The 21,433-nt window shown below is 43.1% G+C and overlaps 1 protein-coding gene across 2 annotated transcripts; it reads left to right on the top strand.

Annotated features, from left to right (window-relative positions):
- The first annotated feature begins 7,878 nt into the window (after positions 1-7,878).
- On the top strand, positions 7,879-21,136 carry METTL3 (methyltransferase 3, N6-adenosine-methyltransferase complex catalytic subunit). 2 transcript variants are annotated; one of them, NM_001246555.1, is given in 11 exon segments: positions 7,941-8,126; positions 15,391-15,608; positions 15,695-16,099; positions 17,363-17,538; positions 18,137-18,353; positions 18,584-18,771; positions 19,474-19,512; positions 19,676-19,784; positions 19,905-19,970; positions 20,139-20,251; positions 20,907-21,136. In NM_001246555.1, coding segments are annotated over 11 exon segments (1,743 nt in total). In that variant the 5' UTR covers positions 7,941-8,026; the 3' UTR covers positions 21,019-21,136.
- Positions 21,137-21,433: the final 297 nt, after the last annotated feature.

Genomic DNA, 21,433 nt, shown 5'->3' with positions numbered 1-21,433 from the left:
CCTCGGCTTCTCAAAGTGCTGGGATTACAGTCATGAGCCACCATGCCCAGTATAAACCTATACTTAATTTAAGATAAAGAACCAATGTTTAATTCTAGTTGCCCCCACCAGAGCAGTACAAGTCCCCTTTAAAATGTAACTGATAAATAGGAACACATGGGAATCTTTACTTTCTGGCAAGGCTTTGTAGATCTGCTTTTTCTCTCAGCCTGTGGAAGGAGGTGGGTCACCAATCATTCCATCCCCTTAACCTCTCCCACCCCCACTGGACACAGATAATGCCATTTAACTAATTAAACCAGACTTGCCCTCTCTTTAGGTGCCAGTTGCCATTATGGTAACAGCTGTCAGTGAGGCTTTTATTGATGGATACTTCCCTGGGCAGGCCAGCACTAAGCCTGAATCCCCACCCCCCTTTTTCACAGCTCTACTTTCTTTTCTTTCTGCCTCCTTTTCATTCTTTTCTCTCGCCTGTCCTGCTTTTTCTCCTTTCATTGACCTCCTCTTATTTGATAGCTTTTATTTCTATTTCTTTTCTCCCTTCATCCCTAATTTATTGTTTCTCTTCTTAGAGCCTTTAATTTCTTCCTTCTTATAACTGACCCTATCTCTACGCTCAGCCCCACCATTTCCCACTTTCAGTAGCTTTTTGCTGGACAGTCTTTTTGGAAGTTGAATTAAGTCTAACCTGCAGGAATGAATATGTAAATAAATGCAGCTTGCAAAACACTTATTTTCCATGAAACAGAGGATCTAGTTCAAATTGGATGAATAAAGTCATTGCTATTATAAGAAGCAAGAGATAGCTTCTTTGCTCATTCAGTTGACTTTTGAGGTTTTACTTTGTTTCAGAGACCAAGAGTTCTCAATTCCCAGTCAAAATGATTTTTAGGCTGGGCACGGTGGCTCACACCTGTAATCCTAGCACTTTGGGAGGCCGAGGCGGGCGGATCACCTGAGGTCAGGAGTTCGAGACCAGGCTGGCCAACATGGTGAAACCCCATGTCTACGAAAAATACAAAAATCAGCCAGGTGGTAGTGGCCTGTAATCCCAGCTACTCGGGAGGCTGAGGTAGGAGAATTGCCTGAATTACTTGAATTGCTTGAACCTGGGAGGCGAAGGTTGCAGTGAACCAAGATCGTGCCACTGCACTCCTGCCTGGGTGACAGAGGGAGACTCTGTCTCAAAAAAAAAAAAAAATTAAAAAAGAGACCATGTGTTGGTTAGGTGCAAAGGTAAATACTGTTATGCCTCGCTTAATGACCAGGACACATTCCAAGAAATGTATCATTAGGCAATTTTGTTGTTGTGCAAACCTCATAGAATGTATTTACACCAACCAAGATGGTATAGCCTACTGCAAACCTAGATTATATGTTATAGCCTATTGTTCCTAGGCAACAAACCTGTACAGCATATTACTGTACTAAATACTGTAGGCTATTGTAGCACAATGGTATTTGTGTATCTAGACATACAAAAGGTATAGTAAAAATACAATAATACAAATAATAAAAAACACAATAAAAAAAGTTACACCTATATAGGGCACTTTCCATGAATGGAGTTTGCAGGACTGGAAGTTGCTGTGGGTGGGTTAGTGAGTGCATGGTAAGTGAATGTGAAGGTCTAGGACATTACTGTAAACTACTGTAAACTTTATAAACACTGTATGCTTAGACTACACTAAATTTATTTAAAATGAAGTAACTGTGCTACAACATTATGGCAACTACAACGTCACTAGGTGATAGGAATTTTTCAGCTCCATTATGATCTTATGGAACCATTGTTGTGCACATGGTCCATAGTTGACCAAATCATCATTATGTGATGTTTGACTGTAAGAGAAACTTCTGCCCTTAGGGGAGCTCAGTCTCAGCGGGAAAATGTAAACAGATACTTTTTTTTTTTAAGAGACAGGGTCTCAGTTTTGTACATGCTGGACTCCAACTCCTTGGCTTAACTGATCTTCCCATCTCAGCCTCCTGGGACTACAGGCACATACCATATTGCCTAGCTTTAAACAAATACTTTTATTTGGGGGTAACAGGAACTATGACAGATAATGGACAATGTCCTGTGGAATCAGAGAGGGAATTCAAACTTGTAATTCAAAAATGGAGAAGGGAAAGGGAGCATCCAATTCTCTTGAATTCAGCTTTCACAATAACCACTCTCAAGTATATTAACTCAACCTATACAACTTAGGAACCAATGCAGTTGCCATTTAAGAACCTATATAAGGCCGGGCGCCGTGGCTCACGCCTGTAATCCCAGCACTTTGGGAGGCCGAGGCAGGTGGATCACCTGAGGTCAGGAGTTCGAGACCAACTTGGGCAATGTGGTGAAACCCCATCTCTACTAAAAATACAAAATTAGCTGGGCGTGGTGGCAGTGGCCTGTAATCCCAGCTACTTGGGGGGCTGAGGCAGGAGAATCACTTGAACCCAGGAGAAGGTTGCGGTGAGCTGAGATCATGCCATTGCACTACAGTCTGGGCAACAAGAACAAAACTTCGTCTCAAAAATAAATAAATATTAGCCAAGTGTGGTGGCAGGCACCTGTAATCCAGCTACTCAGAAGGCTGAGGCAAGAGAATGACTTGAACTCAGGAGGTGGAGGTTGCAGTGAGCCGAGATCGCGCCACTGCACTCCAGCCTGGGAGACAGAGCAAGACTCCATCTCAAAAAAAAAAAAAAAAAAAAAAAAAAAAAAAACCTGTATAAGATCCATCACACTCTGTTTGGCAGACACAGAGATGGGCTGCTTTTGAGATGTTCCTTCAAGAAAGAACTGGCTACCAAGTGCAAGGAGCCTGGTTAGCTGACAACCTCCAGCTGTACTGCTCTTCTCCAATCCTTGGCCCAAAACTGAGCAAGGTACAAGGGCTTAGCCATTGGAACATAGGACTCTAATGAACAATATTTGCTCTGGAACTTCCCACTGGACTGGCAGAGACTTTATCAGGTCTGCATTGTGGTCTGACAGCTCTCCCTAATCAATTCCACTCCCCATTTCCCCCACTGTCTTTCCTTATACCAGTTCTGTCCCAGCATCTGCTTCTCAGGGAATTCAACCTGTGTCACCCCTGAATAAGGCGCAGAATTTATTGGCACATTCTCGTCTCTCAGAAACTCCTGCACCTGTAACTTTGGTTATCATCCCTGGAACTTCTTAGTCAATCAACAAACACTTGTCTTCTGATCCTTAAAACAGATTTCACTAGTCTTATTCTCAATTAGACCCAACTTTGACTTCCCTTTATATTTCCTTTTCTAACATTTAATAACAGTAGGTTGACTAACCCTAGTGGGCATTCTGTTTTTAGTCAGATATGAACAAGACTTGAGGGAAAAAACATTCAGCCAAAGAATCAAGTAAAAAGCGAAGGGTTGGGCATGATGGCTCACACCTGTAATCCCAGCACTTTGGGAGGCCAAGGCGGGTGGATCACGAGGTCAGGAGTTTGGGACCAGCCTGGCCAACATAGTGAAATCCTGTCTCTACTAAAAATACAATTAGCCGGACATGGTGGTACATGCCTGTAGTCCCAGCTTCTCGGGAGGCTGAGGCAGGAGAATTGCTTGAACCAGGGAGGGGGAGTTGTGGTGAGCTGAGATCGTGCCACTGTACTCCAGCCTGGGTAACAGAGCAAGGCTCCATCTCAAAAAAAAAAAAAAAAAAAAAAAAAAAGTGAAGTATACAGTTAGTACTATGTTTGAGATGGGGTCTCGGTATGTTGCCTAGGATGGTCTTGAACTCCTGAGTTCAAGGGATCCTCCCACCTAAGCCTCCAAAGCAGCTGGGATTACAGGCACATACCACAGCACACAGCCAATTAATGTCTTCTTTTTTTTTTTTGAGACAGAGTCTTGCTCTGTCACCTGGGCTGGAGTGCAATGGCACTGTCTCAGCTCACCACAATCTCTGCCTCCTGGGTTCAAGCGATTCTCCTGCCTCAACCTCTCAAGTAGCTGAAACTACAGGCACGTGCCACCACACCTGGCTAATTTTTGTATTTTTAGTAGAGATGGGGTTTCACTATGTTGGCCAGGCTGGCCTCGAACTCCTGACTTCATGATCCGCCCACCTTGGCCTCCCAAAGTGCTGGGATTACACGTGTGAGCCACCACACCCAGCCTAGTGTCTTAATACTTATGTATTTGCTTATGATTCCATGGAGTGCCTGGTAGGATGGCTTGTCTACGTTCCATGTGGTGAGGACTGGGCTCACTCATGCAGCTTTCATCTGGACTGGAGAAGCCAAGATGGCCTCAACTTCTGGCTACTCAGATGGCTGGCTGGAATGCTGAACCCTCTCTCCTTACCATCCTTCATTCTCCAGGGTCTCTCTTTTTAAGTGGTCTATCAGGGTGACTGGACTTCCATGAAGGCCCAGGGTTCCAAGAGGGCAGAAACAGAAGCCGCGGCAGCACATTTGGAGGTCCCTCAGATCTGTCTCTTGCTTCAACAGTGTTTAGATGGAACACACCCAGGGACTCTCTCTCAAAAATTAGAAACAAAACAAAACCAAATCCCGAAAGCTGTAACGCCTTTTAAGGTCTAGACCTCTTAAGGTCTAGAACTCAGGGAATATCTCTTCTGCCACATTCTTTTGGTGAAAGCTAGTCAGAAGCCTAGCTCAGATTCAAGAGGAGGGGGAATAAGCTTTACTTATTGATTGAAAGGGGGCAAAGTCACACTGTCTAAGGGCATGTGGGTGAGAGGCATTGTTGTGGCCAACACTGGAAGCAATCTACCGTAGCAGATATGAGGAAAAGTTGAGAAGTGTAATGCATGCAGCACCCATCTGCTCAAAATTAGGCTTACACTCTGTTTTGACTAGAAGAATTCTGCATTTTTCCCTCCTCCTCCTCCTCCTCCTCCTCCTCCTCTGTGTACTGCTGAGGGCTACGCGCTGACAAGAAAGCAATGTCTTTCTTTTGAGCAGCAAACTGGTCAAGAGGAGTCTAAAAAGAATCTCTCTACAAGAAGATCATGCTAAGAGGCCTTCCTGTACTTCTAAAATTTGCCCAATATGCCACTGTAATAATTTACCCAGAATTAATGTGAAAGCAAAAACTTCTGGGAGCTGCCCTTGATTTGATTGACTTTCAGGAGTACTTGTGCTACTTCTTTGCACCACTGCCCTCCAGCAGTGAAAGAGTGAGGCTTGTCTCAATAAAACAAAAACAAAAAAACAAAGTTACACATCCCAATAGATAGTGTAAATTCCCTAAAAGTAAATTAAGTTCAGAAAATGAGATGGAAATGAGTATTTTGATCACTACTAAATCTCCATAGTATCTAACACATAGTAAACACTCAATACTTACTGAATGGATGAAATTCATATTACAATACACATACATCTTTCAAGAGCTGCCTTCATATTCACCCCTTCCTTTTCATTACTGTTCATAACCAGCTTTTAGTTACAGTTCTTCTCATCAGACACTTAGTTACAATGGACTACTAACCATCTTTGTCCTCTCCAAAATCTCCTTCCTCCTCACCTCAATTTATCTAGAACAGCAAATCAATTTTGAAACATTCCTATTTACAAACCCTAAGTGTTTCCTATTGTATTCTGAATAAATTGCCAAGTCTTTACTCAGGTACCATGTACCTTCTACAATCTGGCCTCAAATTTGGAAACCTAAAATTTCTCCCAATATTCCCAAATATAAATCTTTATGTTCTGGCGAACTAATCCAGATTGGCATAACATACATCATGCTTTCCTACCTCTAGTCTAGACCTTTGCCTTTATCATATTCCAGACCTGGATTTCCCTCCTATACCTTCACCTACTGAAACCTTAGTGGTCATTTCAAGCCTGAACCTTGATTCCAGCTTCTTTCCAATGCCTTCCTGGGTCATTAAACTTGGAGTCCTCCTCTTCTTTGAAATCACGTTTTTTTTTTCTGTTTTTTTGTTTTGTTTTGTTTTTGTTTTTTAAAAAGTCTATGCCCATGCTACCTCATGCTGTGAAGATGGTTCAGTATTAATAAACTGGCTCATAGCTCCTTGACCAGGTTATAAACTCTTTGAAAACAGGAGCCATGCCAGTCAAACTATTTTTTGTATTTTTTGGACAACAGCGTATGGCATCATGTAGACATTGGATAAGTCAGTGATTCCCGAAATGTTTCCATTCAGGGAGCTCCATTAAAAAAAACAAAACAAACAAACAAACAAAAGGCCAAGCCGGTGGCTCATGCCTGTAATCCCAGCACGTTGGAAAGCCAAGGCAGGCTGATGAGCTAAGGTCAGGAGTTCAAGATCAGCCCGGCCAACATGGTGAAACCCCATCTCTATTAAAAATACAAAATTAACTGGGCATGGTGGCAGGTCCCTGTAATACCTGCTACTAGGTAGGCTGAGGCAGCTAGAATCCGGGAGGCGGAGGTTGCAGTGAGCTGAGATCACACCACTGCACACCAGCCTGGGCAGTAAGAATGAAACTCTGTGTCAGGCCGGGCTCGGTGGCTCACGCCTGTAATCCCAGCACTTTGGGAGGTTGAGGCGGGGTCAGATCGTGGGGGCAGATCACGAGGTCAGGAGTTCGAGACCAGCCTGGCCAACATAGTGAAACCCCGTCTCTAAAAATACAAAATTAGCCAGGTGTGGTGGCACGCGCCTGTAATCCCAGCTACTCGGGAGGCTGAGGCAGGAGAATTGCTTGAACCCAGGAGGCGGAGGTTGCAGTGAGCTGAGACCACGCCATTGCACTCCAGCCTGGGTGACAGAGTGAGTGAGACCATCTCAAAAAAAAAAAAAAAAAAAAAGAAAATGTGTCAAAAAAAGAAAGAAAAAAAGGATTGTAGGAAAAAACACCACCACCAACCTTGTATTTAAGTTTACTACACATACAGAAAAGTGCACATACCAAAATGTTCAGCTCAATTACATTTCACAAACTGAACACACTCATGCAGGTAGCTCTCATAACAAAAAACACAACGCAACCAGGACCTCAAAGCCCTCTTAGTGTCGGAACCCGATTTTAATAGATTACACGTACTTTGTAAATTTAGCCTAAGAGAGAGATCACGTATTTGAAGACCTCTCGGATTTTTCCTTCATCAGCCCTCCCCACTTCCCCACGCCTCGTCCACACAAAGAAGCATGCCCGCACCCACCACCGCCCCTCCTCACCTCAGATTGGGGACCACCGTTGTGTTTTTTTTTTATTTTTTTGTAAATGAACGCATGGAAACAAACCAACACCACCTTCAGTGGAAAAGGTATGTTAGTACCAAACTGTCAAAAGGAACTAGTGATCCTTCATCTTAAAAATCTGTACTATGGCCGGGTGTGGTGGCTCACGCCTGTAATCCGAGCACTTTGGGAGGCCGAGGAGGGCGGATCACGAGGTGAGGAGTTCGAGACTGGCCTGGCCAACACAGTGAAACCCCGTCTCTACTAAAAATACAAAAAATTAGCCGGGCGTGGTGGCGGGCGCCTGTAATTCCAGCTACTCGGGAGGCTGAGGCAGGATAATCACTTGAACCCGGGAGGTGGAGGTTGCGGTGAGCCGAGGTCGCGCCATTGCACTCCAGCCAGGGCGACAGAGTGAAACTCCGTCTCAAAAAAAAAAAGAAAAAAACCCCAAAAACTGTACTATATGGTGTTGCTCTCTACGAGTGCTACTTTAACACAAGTCAACTCTCAGGACTCCTCTCTGAATATTCAACATGGCCCCATGCGCGTCTATAAGCAACATGGCCGCTCTGCCAGTCACCAACATGGCAACCACAGCCTCACTGTGTCCGGAAGCATGAGAGAGCGGGTATAAGGACTATACCGGCCGCTCTGCCAACACCTAACGTGGCTCTTTATAGCTTCCAAGAAAGCGCGACACCGGAAATGACTTTTCTGTCTTGCTCATCTCCAGGGGTCATTTTCCGGTTAGCCTTCGGGGTGTCCGCGTGAGAATTGGCTATATCCTGGAGCGAGTGCTGGGAGGTGCTAGTCCGCCGCGCCTTATTCGAGAGGTGTCAGGGCTGGGAGACTAGGATGTCGGACACGTGGAGCTCTATCCAGGCCCACAAGAAGCAGCTGGACTCTCTGCGGGAGAGGCTGCAGCGGAGGCGGAAGCAGGACTCGGGGCACTTGGGTGAGGCACTGGGCTGTTGGGGCCGAGGCTCAACCGGGGAGGCCGGGCGGGATCCCTAGAGAAAAAGCTCCAGAGTCACTGCCCTTTACCAAACGGCCATTTCTATAAAGCCTCCTACATTGGTACTCCCTCTCCACCTTCAGCAGCAGACCTTCGCCCTTCTGCAAGTAGTTCGCGGTTCCTCCTCACGCTGGGCCTCGGTTCTTCCAGGTCACTTTTACCGGACGGACGCTTGAGCCCCACCCTCGTCCGCCTTGCCCACTCCTCTTCAGACTGCGAGGACGTCGCCTTTGTGAGGCTGCTCAGCCCCCTATCCCGCGAAGCAGCAAGAACCCCTTTTTGTTGCTGCTTTGGCGCTTTGTTCCCTCAGTTATAACGACTGTTTTGTAGTGGTCATTTCTTGGCAGCTGTGGGTACAGTAAGCGAGGAATGAACCTTTATATCTGCAGTGCCCAATTCAGTGGCCCGTACAGAGTGGCACTGGGTGTTTCTGAATGAGTACCCCTACCGGCATTGACTTAGCCATTTACATACCTAGCAGGAATCTGAAAACATTTGTGTTTGGTTTCCAAACTTTTTCTCTTCTCCTGTTGCCCCCGTGTCACGATCATAAAACTTGAAGGAAATTTAAAAGATTAAATTCACTGTTATCCACTCCCTACCCTCAGGACAAACTCTGAATTATTTAAGGCAAACTAGTAACAAAGCTCTGCAAAAATAGTGACTCAGTATCACCCTTGTGGTAGATTGTTCCAATATTTGTCAGTATCTTCAACTGCATCTCTAAATCTTGTCTAGATCATGTTAGGTTCATGTGCTCGTATTCTGGCCCCTAGAAATAGAAGATGCACTGGCAGCATCCTCCCACCTAATTAATTACCTTTCTTGAGTATCTACAGTGTTCATGGGTCTCATTAGACAAAAATAAGGAAGAAATTGCCCCTGTCCTCAAGAAGTTTAAAAAGCATAGGATTCAAGGGTAGATGCTTACAAAAAGTGAGGAATATGATAAGATATATGTACGAAACCAAATGAATGAATCTACAGTCTGTACAATGAAGAGAAGTAACAAGAGCTGGTGTAGGTAGTGAAGCCATCAAAACCATCATAGTGGAATTGGCACTTGAATTTGGCCTTTATGGCTATATAGGACCTAGATAATTAAAGAGGTAAGAGGGGAGGATAGTGTAAGAAGTGCAAGTCATATGATCAGGCAATAATTAGTAGTCAAGTCTCAGAGTAGTTCCTGAATTACCTAAGAGGGATAATTTTTTTTCCCTTGCTCTAGAAACTTCATTGATTTATTTATAGATACAATTTTTTGTTTTGCTATGTTTTTCCCCTATTCTTTGGTTTCCTGTTTTGAAACTTTTTAAAAATGTGCGTAAATGATGCCAACGACTTTTTTTGCTTTTGTTTTTGAGATAGCGTCTCTCACCGTTGCCCAGGCTGGAGTGTAGCAGTCCTCCCGGCTCATCCTCCTGAGTAGCTAGGACTACAGGTGCATGCCACCATGCCTGGCTAATTTTTAACTTTTTAACAGAGATAAGGTCTCATTATGTTGCCCACATTTGTCTTGAACACCTGGGCTCAAGCTGTCCTCTTGCCTAAGCCTCCCAAAGTGTTTGAATTACAGGTGAGAGCCACCATATCCAGCCTATTTAATTTTCCTGTGGAGTCTTTTCCCATTCAGCAATGGCAGTTGCAAAAGGGGACCTGAGGATCAGGTAGTTGTTTGTTTCAACAAAGTGATCTGCAAAATTATTTAGTTAGTTAGTGAGAGACAGGGTCTCCCTCTGTCACCCAGGCTGGAGTGCTGTGGCATGATCATGGCTCACTGCTGCCTTGACTTCCCGGGCTCCAGCGATCCTCCCACTTCAGCCTCTCAAGTAGCTGGGGCCACAGGCGTGTGCTACCATGCCTAGCTATTTTTTGTATTTTTGGTAGAGAAGGGGTTTCACCATGTTCCCCAGGCTGATCTCTAACTCCTGAGCTCAAGCAATCCACTCACGTTGGCCTCCCAAAGTGCTGGGATTACAGGTGTGAGCCACCATGCCTGGCCTACAAAATTAACTTTTAAAAAGCCGCTATATTGGTGTACTACATCATTGACTACTTTGTGTTCACCTTTCTGTCGTTTTTGTGACAGGCCATCCTCTATCTGTGGTGGTATTTGTTGTTTCTTGATTTTAATTGTTCCTCATCATACTTATTTATTTATTTATTTTTGAGATGGAGTTTCACTCTTGTTGCCCAGGCTGGAGTGCAATGGCGCGATCTTGGCTCACCGCAACCTCCGCCTCCCAGGTTCAAGTGATTCTCCTGCCTCAGCTTCCTGAGTAGCTGGGATTACAGGCATATGCCACCTCTCCTGGCTAATTTTGTATTTTTAGTAGAGACGGGGTTTCTCCATGTTGGTCAGGCTGGTCTCAAACTCCCAACCTCAGCTGATCTGCCCGCCTCAGTTTCCCAAAGTGCTGGGATTACAGGTGTGAGCCACTGTGCCCGGCATCATACTTCTTTATACTTTTCCATTTCTAAATTCATACTCTTTCAATGAATGATTCTAATTGCTCTTGGTCATTTTAAGTTTCATTTCATTTTTCTATGACATTAACTACATTTTGGTATTAACCAAACTTTCTGCTGTATGCAGACCTAACTACTAGAGCCTTGATACTTTGATCCAGGTCCTTGCTAAACATGTTTAATATTTTTGACAATAAGACTGTATTCTCCCTGCATGTACATATCCTTTTTTATTTTTATTTATTTTTTCTTTTTTAGATATGAATATCTCTTGATTTGTATATTTAGCTAATAATATAGCTAAGACCCTTTTCTGTGTGTGTGTGTGTGTAAGACAAGAATCTCGTTCTGTTACCTAGGCTGGAATTCAGTGGCGTGAACACAGCTTACTGCAGTCTCGACCTCAGGGCTCAAGTGATCCTCCTGCCTCAGCCTCTTCCTGAGTGGCTAGCACCACAGGTGTACCCTACCATGCCTGCCTACTTTTTAATTTTTATTTCTTTGTAGAAACAGGGCCTTGCCATGTTGCCCAGGCTGGTCTTGGACTCTTGGGCTCAAGCTATCCTCCCACCCTGGCCTCCCAAAGTGCTGGGATTACAGATGTAATCCCAGTCTAGTTAAGACTCTTATAAAAGTATTTTTGGGGTTGTAATTAAATGTATCTTGTCTTCTGACCGAGAGCTTGATCTGACCCATCATTTGGTACTGTGGTAATAGGTAAAGATGAAACATACAAATTAAACCAGAATGTCACTGTTCTTTCCGTGTTATTTTGATTATTTCAAAGAATGTGTTTTGTTGAGCTTTAGGATTCTTAGGAAACCCTTGTTAAACACTGTATTGTAAGTTTATGAATCATGTTGTCATGTAAGATATAACTCAAGACTTGATAAAAGTTCAGATTATTCCATTCGTTTCTCACCGGAAATAAAAATTTGCCTACCACATCTGTTGCCCAGGCTGGAATGCAGTGGCGCGATCTCGGCTCACTGCAAGCTCCGACTCCCAGGTTCACGCCATTCTCCTGCCTCAACCTCCCAAGTAGCTGGGACTAAAGGTGCCCACCACCACGCCTGGCTGATTTTTTTGTATCGTTTTTAGTAGAGACGGGGTTTCACAGTGTTAGCCAGGATGGTCTCGATCTCCTGACCTCGTGATCCGCCCATCTCGGCCTCTCAAATTGCTGGGATTACAGGTGTAAGCCACTGCGCCCGGCCACACCTTGTTTTTTACAGCATTACTGAAATCTGATAATTACCGACTACTGAACTGAGTGTCAAAAGACAAAGATATAAAATGAACTAAAATGTATCCACCATATCGTTAATAGTGGAAAATAATATGGGCAAAATATTGGGAGACCTTTGTTAGATTGGCATTTTTATTATTTATTTATTTATTTATTTATTTATTTATTTATTTATTGAGACAGAGTTTCGCTCTTGTTGCCCAGGCTGGAGTGCAGTGGCGCCATCTCACCTCACTGCAACCTCTGCCTCCTGGGTTCAAGCAATTCTCCTGCCTCAGCCTCCCGAGTAGTTGTGACTACAGGTGTCCGCAGCCTTTGAAAGGCTAAGGCGGGTGGATCACCTGAGGTCAGGAGTTCAAGACCAGCCTGGCCAACATAGTGAAACTCTGTCTCTACTAAAAATACAAAAATTAGCCAGGTGTGGTGGCAGGTGCTTGTTATATGTACTACAGGCACATACAACCTCGCCTGGCTAATTTTTAGTATTTTTTGGGCAAAACGTCCAACAGGGTTTTGCCATGTTGCTTAGGTTGGTCTTGGACTCCTGAGCTCAAGTGATCCTCCATCCTCAGCCTCCCAAAGTGCTGGGATTACAGGCATAAATAAGCCTCCATGCCTGGCCTCCTTCCTTTTGAAGGATAAATAATATTCCACTGTATGTATATAACACATTTTGTTCATTCATCCATGGGTGGGCGTTTGGGTTACTTCTACCTTTTGGCTATTGTAAATAATGCTGCTATGAACCTGGGTGTATGAATATCTCTTTGAGACCCCGCTTTAATTCTTTTTTGTTTTGTTTTTTCTTGAGACAGAGTCTCGCTCTGTCACCCAGGCTGGAGTGCAGTAGCACGATCTCGGCTCACTGCAAGCTCCACCTCCCGGGTTCACCCCATTCTCCTGCCTTAGCCTCCCGAGTAGCTGGGACTACAGCTGCCTGCCACCACGTCCGGCTAATTTTTTTGTATTTTTAGTAGAGACGGGGTTTCACCATGTTAGCCAGGATGGTCTCGATCTCCTGACCTCATGATCCGCCTGCCTCTGCCTCCCAAAGTGCTAGGATTACAGGTGTGAGCCAACCACGCCCCGCCGAGACCCTGCTTTAATGCTTTTGGGCATACCCAAAAGTGGAATTGCTAGATCATATGGTAATTCTATTTTTGATTTTTGAGGAAGCGCCATCCTAATGGATGTTATATATCTCATGTTGGTAAAGTATATTTTTTTAAAAAGAAAAATATTACTGAAAAAAATCTTTATTTTGGCCTGGGCAACAGAGCAAGACTCCATCTCAAAAAAAAAAAAAAAAAAAAATCTTTATTTTAATGGAAACAAACTATATTTGGCCAGGTTTAGCACATAGTAAATATGTGAACTGCTCCAGTATATTTTTTGAGATTGAAGATGTGCATATAGATGTTGACACGTTTAAGGATTCAGCAAATTTGTAATCAGACCATATTAATTTCAGTGGTTCTCTTAATTAAAGGGTGAATCAAGTATTATGTATTATTTTGCTAAACCCAACACATTATTTTCGCTAGATTAGAAGCAGAATGTCAGTGTAGTTGCAGCACAGCGGAGGCATTGAGTAAATGTGTTGAATAAATAAATGAATAAATACCTTATGAAGGATTTGGAACCCAGGGATTCTTATCATTTTCTGGACAGTAACCGGTTTTAGGGATGATAAAACTTTTCCCCAAATGTCTGTATACATAAAAAACTTTGCACGTGAAAAGTTTAGGGAATTTCACCTGAATAACAATTGTATTAACCAGCAGTTAAGTTTTATCCACCACATTGAACATAAGCTCCCTCCTCCTGATAACCTTAAAAAAGGTATTTTCAGCTCTAATATTCTGAATGTAATGTGGGGGAAAAAAAACCTCCCAGGAGGTGTTATTAATACAAGGATTCATAACCAGAATTACATCACCAGATATTGGAATGAGCAGTATTAAATCAGTCAGATTACCATTGAGAAAAGTCAATACCAACTTGTAAGGACTGAAATATTTATGTTAACATGGTTCTTTTTATAGATTTCTCACTTAAAAATTTTCTCACTCACTTAATTACTCAAAGAACATCTTCAGTTACTAACTGGAGAAACTGAAAACGAAAGAAGAAATGGGTGAGAGTGGAATCCTCCCACCTCAGCCTCCCCAGCAGCTGGGACTACAGGCACAGGCCACCATGTGTGGCTAATTTTTAAAAAAATTTTCTTTAGAGACACTGGGTTTCACCATGTTCCCCTGGCTGGTCTGGAACTCCTGGGCTCAAGTGATCCTCCCACCTTGGCCTCTCACAGTGCTGGGATTACAGATACAAGGCACCACACCAAGCCCTGAGTCAGATTTTAATAAATTCAGTTTCCATTAGAGTGGAAAATTTTCACATTAATGAATTATTTATTTATATATTTTTTGAGACAGAGTCTTGCTCTGTCGCCCAGTCTGGAGTGCAGTGGCATGATGTTGGCTCACTGCAGCCTGTGCCTCGTGGGTTCAAGCAATTCTCCTGCTTCAGCCTCCCCAGTAGCTGGGATTATAACCTTGCGCCACCACCCCCAGCTAAATTTTTTTTTTTTATATTTTAGTAGAGATGGGGTTTCACCATGTTGGCCAGGCTGGTCTCGAACTCCTCACCTCAAGTGATCCACCCACCTTGGCCTCCCAGAGTGCTGGGATTACAGGCGTGAGCCCCAGTGCCTTACCAGAATGGAAATATTTAAGTAAACAAAATATTTCTAAATGTAAACTAATGGCCTACTTATTTAGCAATTTCAGTTCAGGTCTTAGGAGTTTAATATTTCATCTGTATTTTAGTTAACCACAGATATTAGGCTTTCTCAAAGGTAACATTTTGTCCTAATTTTAGTTTCTCAAATCGTATTAAGGTTATGATGGCAACCCAGCTTGTGAAGTAATAGATGATGATAATATAGTCAGGAAATATCATTTGGTAACCAAGGCTTCAGCAAAGTATTAAGATTTTTGTGTTTGTGAGTGTTATAGGTAACACTGTTGGCCCCCAACATTGTCATTTTGTACACTTTGTTGATCAGTGGCCTGAATTCATTAAAATTCACACTACATGCCTCAAAAAGAATATTGGATCCCAGCCTAGGTTGTTGAGTATATTCCTGTCCTTTATTAAAATGTAGGTTGATAGAAAGGTGGTAGGGATATTTAAATCTATCATGCTAATTTACTTTCTTTGTATCACAGCAAGGATAGGGAATTAGGAAAACATTACTCACTCAATAGAGAAAAGGTAGATAGAAAATCCAGTATTATCTTGACAAAGCAGTGAATGTTTTAGTATGATTGAGGATAGGTAATCTAGTGCTAAAGTTGGTCACAGAATTTCCTGCACAAAATGAAAGATCTGTGTATGGGAATGCTAGAGAATTTGATTTCTCAGAAATATATAGACCAACAGTGGTTGCCTTTTTTCATTTTCACTTCTCTTCATTCCTAGATCTACGGAATCCAGAGGCAGCATTGTCTCCAACCTTCCGTAGTGACAGCCCAGTGCCTACTGCACCCACCTCTGGTGGCCCTAAGCCCAGCACAGCTTCAGCAGTTCCTGAATTAGCTACAGATCCTGAGTTAGAGAAGAAGTTGCTACACCACCTCTCTGATCTGGCCTTAACATTGCCCACTGATGCTGTGTCCATCTGTCTTGCCATCTCCACGGTAATGACCTGACAGAGTTAGGATTTACAACTTATTCTCAGTTCACGGTCAGTGTCTTATTGCCCATACCTCCCCTCCTTCTCTAGCCAGATGCTCCTGCCACTCAAGATGGGGTAGAAAGCCTCCTGCAGAAGTTTGCAGCTCAGGAGTTGATTGAGGTAAAGCGAGGTCTCCTACAAGATGATGCACATCCTACTCTTGTAACCTATGCTGACCATTCCAAGCTCTCTGCCATGATGGGTGCTGTGGCAGAAAAGAAGGGCCCTGGGGAGGTAGCAGGGACTGTAACAGGGCAGAAGCGGCGTGCAGAACAGGACTCAACTACAGTAGCTGCCTTTGCCAGTTCGTTAGTCTCTGGTCTGAACTCTTCAGCATCGGAACCAGCAAAGGAGCCAGCCAAGAAATCAAGGAAACATGCTGCCTCAGATGTTGATCTGGAGATAGAGAGCCTTCTGAACCAACAGTCCACTAAGGAACAACAGAGCAAGAAGGTAGGGGTCATGTGAAAATACTCTCACAATATGCTCTTAATTATAGCTTTGTTTGACAGGGATTTACCCCTAGGGCAAAGAACTGTTTACAGCAGTGGTTCTCAACTGGGGATGATTCCCTACTGCCCAACTCCCAGGGGATCTGGTAATGTCCGGAGACATTTTTATTGTCACACATGGGGGAGTGCTATTGGCATCTAGTGGGGGTAGAGGCCAGGGATGTTGTTAAACATCCTACAGTGCATAGTGGGACAAACCCCCACAACAAACAGTTGTCTGTCCCAAAGTGTCAATAATGCCAACGTCGACAAATTCTTATTTAGATAATCTGTCACTGAATCTGAAAGAATTGGATCAAGAGAAGAGGAATCCAAATATATAGAAATATAGGGAGATGAATGGAGAGGAATACTAGAGCAATTATGGAAATTGACTAAATAATGTGAATTGGTTCTGAGTTTAAGTATTGGCCTGACATGAGTTCTTATCTGTTTGGTACTTCTAGTGCGTGAGTTTGAACAAGTTAATTAACTTCTCTTGAGCCTTAGTCTTCTCATCTGTAACATGAAGATAATACCAGCGTATCCTGCCTTATAGAATTGAATAGACTCTGAGCTAAAAAGTAAAGTGTTTAGCACTATACTTTTTAGTTCAGCACCCAGTAAATATTTTTTTTGTAGAAGGAATGCCTTCCTGGGAAGGGGATGTTAACATAATGCTTAGCGGTAGGAACCAGGCCTCTTCCATTTTAATTTCATCCCAAATGCATATTTGTGAGGAAGGACTGAACCCCTAACAAATCTCTTATCTGAAGGCTCCAATTTTCCAATATTAAGTTAGCTAATTTAGGTCTAGGCACAATGGCTCATTCCTGTAATCTCAACACTTTGGGAGGCCAAGGCGGGAGGATCACCTGAGGCGAGGAGTTCAAGACCGGCCTGGGCAACATAGACCCTATCCCTATAGAAAGTAAAGTAATTAAAACATTAGCTGGCATGGTGTCATGCACCTGTATTCCCAGCTACAACTGAAGGCTGAGCTGGGAGGATCACTTGAGCCTGGGAGTTCAGTGGGAGAAACGGTGAATTATGATTACACAACTGCACTCTGGCCTGGGTGACAGCAAGATCCCATCTCTTAAAAAAAAAAAAGAAGTTGATTTATCTCTTAGAAGACATTAATGTCAAAAAGAATTTGCGGAGTTGGTCTAAGAGCCAGTTTGATCTACAAGACATTTTAAGTCCAAGGCTACTTCTGTCACAGGTCAGTCAGGAGATCCTAGAGCTATTAAATACTACAACAGCCAAGGAACAATCCATTGTTGAAAAATTTCGCTCTCGAGGTCGGGCCCAAGTGCAAGAATTCTGTGACTATGGAACCAAGGAGGAGTGCATGAAAGCCAGTGATGCTGATCGACCCTGTCGCAAGCTGCACTTCAGGTCTCTTGGAAGGGAATGAGGTGGGATGGGTTTGTCAGAAGCAGCCATTCCTTTTCAGCATATTCCTTCCAGTCATTGGGGTTCTGTCTGTAATCTTATTTAGTTTATGGTTTGTGTAAGTCCTCCAGACCCTGAAGGTGTACTTTCAGAAGTGCATTGTGTGGGAAGAATACAGGCTGTACTCCCAAATAATTGAGATTTTTTTTTTAAAAGCTCCCTCCCTCTTAGAATAGCAAAGTATGTCTGTCTCTGAGCCACAGTGAAAGTTAAAGTACTCTGAAAGGAGGATAATCTTAGGAGAAAAGGAACCTAAACTCTTAGGTCAGTGTTTTATTCTGTTCTACCCAAGTCTCCTGCACTGCTTGCCTTCCAGTGGTAAAACAGGAAACCAAGTCTTTACTCAGAGAGGAATTACAATTGTTCTGTAGTATGAATTATGGATTTCCATGCTACCTGCCTCCCTTAAAACTCTTGGAGGAAGCTCTAATGATAGAATTAGGGGAGGGTAATAAAATAGACATTTTGAAATCATTTGGAATTTGAACTGTTGGATCTACATCTGGAGCACCATCTTGATTCTCCCTTTTTATTTTCCCAGACGAATTATCAATAAACACACTGATGAGTCTTTAGGTGACTGCTCTTTCCTTAATACATGTTTCCACATGGATACCTGCAAGTATGTTCACTATGAAATTGATGCTTGCATGGATTCTGAGGCCCCTGGCAGCAAAGACCACACACCAAGCCAGGAGCTTGCTCTTACACAGAGTGTCGGAGGTGATTCCAGTGCAGACCGACTCTTCCCACCTCAGGTACCTGTCTGCTCAGAAAACTCGTCTCAACTTATGGACTTACGTTTGATAGGGCAGCCATACACGTTAAGAAAGCAGAGCATAATTCAGCAATCTTCTCTTGCTTATTGGGAATGGAGGGGGATAGATAAGCTTTTAAGGGAATAGGAAAAATCAAATGGAAAAGAGGGACTCGGGCCATGAATCTGAGAGTTAAAGTAGGGAAGATGACCAAATACCACTTTATGCAGTGGATCTGTTGTGATATCCGCTACCTGGACGTCAGTATCTTGGGCAAGTTTGCAGTTGTGATGGCTGACCCACCCTGGGATATTCACATGGAACTGCCCTATGGGACCCTGACAGATGATGAGATGCGCAGGCTCAACATACCCGTACTACAGGATGATGGCTTTCTCTTCCTCTGGGTCACAGGCAGGTAATGCAATTCAGTTATGTAGGTATGGACAGATACAGTACAAGAGTGAATACTGAATGGGAGATAAAATCCTGGGTTTTCCTAGCCCCACTATTAAATGTATGACTGATTTAGTCTTTTTTTTTTTCTTTTTTTTTTTTTTTGAGAGAGTCTCACTGTGTTGCCCAGGCTGGAGTGCAGTAGTGTGATCTCAGCTCACTGCAACCTCCACCTCCCAGGTTCAAGCAATTCTCCTGCCTCAGCCTCCTGAGTAGCTGGGATTACAGGCACGTGCCACCAGCCCAGCTCATTTTTTCTTTTTGTATTTTTAGTAGAGACTGGATTTCACCATGTTAGCCAGGATGGTCTCTATCTCCTGACCTTGTGATCCACTCACCTTGAGCTCCCAAAGTGCTGGGATTACAGGCGTGAGCTACCACGCCCAGCCAGTCTTTTTTTCTACTGAGTCCTAATGCCTGTTTACAATGCAAATTTTACCCCGAATATATATTTAACTCTACATTTGTTCTTTGAGAAAGGTAAGGTTGTTGAGCATAGTTTTATCTTTTCATTCTTAGATCCACCATGCTTTTGGTGGTGTGCATGTAAATGTTCACTGAGCATCTACTGAAAAAGTGTTTATAGTGTTTTTAACACATCACATATTTTGAAGGGAAAAAAAATATGGGCATACAAATAGTTGTTTAACTCATTTCTTTCTAGGGCCATGGAGTTGGGGAGAGAATGTCTAAACCTCTGGGGGTAAGTAGTGGTTGTGTTGCTTTCTTTTGAGGGTAATACTGTTGCAGTGAGATACATGTTCTCTTCTCCCAGAGTATTCTGTGATTCCTTGCTTCTATAAATGGTACTACCCCTAAACTGTAAAAGTTTGGCTAAAACTCTAGTTCTTTTTTATGCCCCACAGGTATGAACGGGTAGATGAAATTATTTGGGTGAAGACAAATCAACTGCAACGCATCATTCGGACAGGCCGTACAGGTCACTGGTTGAACCATGGGAAGGAACACTGCTTGGTGAGCAGCAGTGGGGCCCAATTCAATAGGTGGAGCACAAAGAAGAATCATTTGATTTCTTACTGAGAAAAAGTTCAAAGGTGTGGTTTCATAAGGTAATCTGTTATCTGTGGTGAGCAGGTTGGTGTCAAAGGAAATCCCCAAGGCTTCAACCAGGGTCTGGATTGTGATGTGATCGTAGCTGAGGTATGTGCTTCCCAGGCCTCCAAAGCTTCCACATTTTTGTTGGTATCAGTTATTCATGTTGGGTGTATTCTCATCCCAGATTTTTCTCATTTAGATCATAAACATAATAGAAAGGGCTAGAATTGCAATCTTGTGTAACTTAAAAAGCAGCTAGTTTTTATTTCCTAGGTTCGTTCCACCAGTCATAAACCAGATGAAATCTATGGCATGATTGAAAGACTATCTCCTGGCACTCGCAAGATTGAGTTATTTGGACGACCACACAATGTGCAACCCAACTGGTAAGGTGACCAGAGAACAGGCTAGTCCTCAAGGGGCTATTATTTATGATTAAGGACAGAACTTAGTAGATCTTCACATTGTTTTCCACTTCCATAAATGAGCTTCACAGGATTCATAAGCCACTTAAGCTTGTATTTAAACTGTTTTATGAGATTCTACAAATATTCATTAGAAACTCAACAGGTTCTGGGACCCAAAAGCACTGCTCCCTAGGGTTTCTACTCTCTTCACAACCCAAGGATCTTCCTCAGCCATTCTGTGATGTATTGAATCTGCCCCCTGGTGGTTACGAAGTTATCTATTTAATCTGTCAATAATTACACCTTTCACCCCTTAACAGAGCTTAAAACACATGCTGCTAGCATTTTGCTTATCCAAAGAATACTCCCTGGTAGCAACTCTGTGAAGCAGGCCTGGCTAAGCATTAGTTACTAACCCTCAGATAATACAGATCCAGTCTATTTTAACACCAGAATCTATGCCAATTCTGAACTAGTAATTCTACCATATACTATTCTAATGTTAAGCTCTTTTTAGAATTGGCATATTTGATATGATGATAGGCAGTCTTCATTTGGCATGCATTTTTTTTAACAATATTAAACCCTCTAATTCCAGGATTTCTGGTTTGCCCCTCCTTTTACACTGTTTCAGGATCACCCTTGGAAACCAACTGGATGGGATCCACCTACTAGACCCAGATGTGGTTGCACGGTTCAAGCAAAGGTACCCAGATGGTATCATCTCTAAACCTAAGAATTTATAGAAGCACTTCCTTACAGAGCTAAGAATCCATAGCCATGGCTCTGTAAGCTAAACCTGAAGAGTGATATTTGTACAATAACTTTCTTCTTTATTTAAATAAACATTTGTATTGTAGTTGGGATTCTGAAGTCCATTCTGGCTCTGCTACTTAACAGTGTATAATCTTGTGCAACTCATCTCTCAGTATTATATGTGAAATGGGAGTATTACCTCATTGGGTTGCTGTGAAAGTTCAAACTAAATGAGTGCATGGGAAACATTAAAATGATCCTAGGCTGTGCCTAGGCTAGGCACAGTGGCTCACACCTGTAATCCGAGCACTTTGGGAAGCCGAGGTAGGAGGGTAACTGTAGCCCAGGAGTTCAAGACTAGACTGGGCAACATAGTGAGACGCCATCTCTACTCCTACCCTCCAA

Source organism: Pan troglodytes, chromosome 15 (assembly GCF_028858775.2).
Source record: "Pan troglodytes isolate AG18354 chromosome 15, NHGRI_mPanTro3-v2.0_pri, whole genome shotgun sequence".
Classification (NCBI taxonomy): domain Eukaryota; kingdom Metazoa; phylum Chordata; class Mammalia; order Primates; family Hominidae; genus Pan; species Pan troglodytes.
This window is presented reverse-complemented; position numbering and strand designations above follow the sequence as displayed.

Excerpts from the sequence above, each read along its gene's own strand:
- METTL3 (XM_063792670.1), top strand. The coding sequence starts at position 8,027 with ATGTCGGACACGTGGAGCTCTATCCAGGCCCACAAGAAGCAGCTGGAC. Across the intron at positions 19,785-20,138 it reads ATGGGAAGGAACACTGCTTG|GTTCGTTCCACCAGTCATAA; the intron begins GTGAGCAGCAGT and ends TTTATTTCCTAG. Across the intron at positions 20,252-20,906 it reads CACAATGTGCAACCCAACTG|GATCACCCTTGGAAACCAAC; the intron begins GTAAGGTGACCA and ends ACACTGTTTCAG.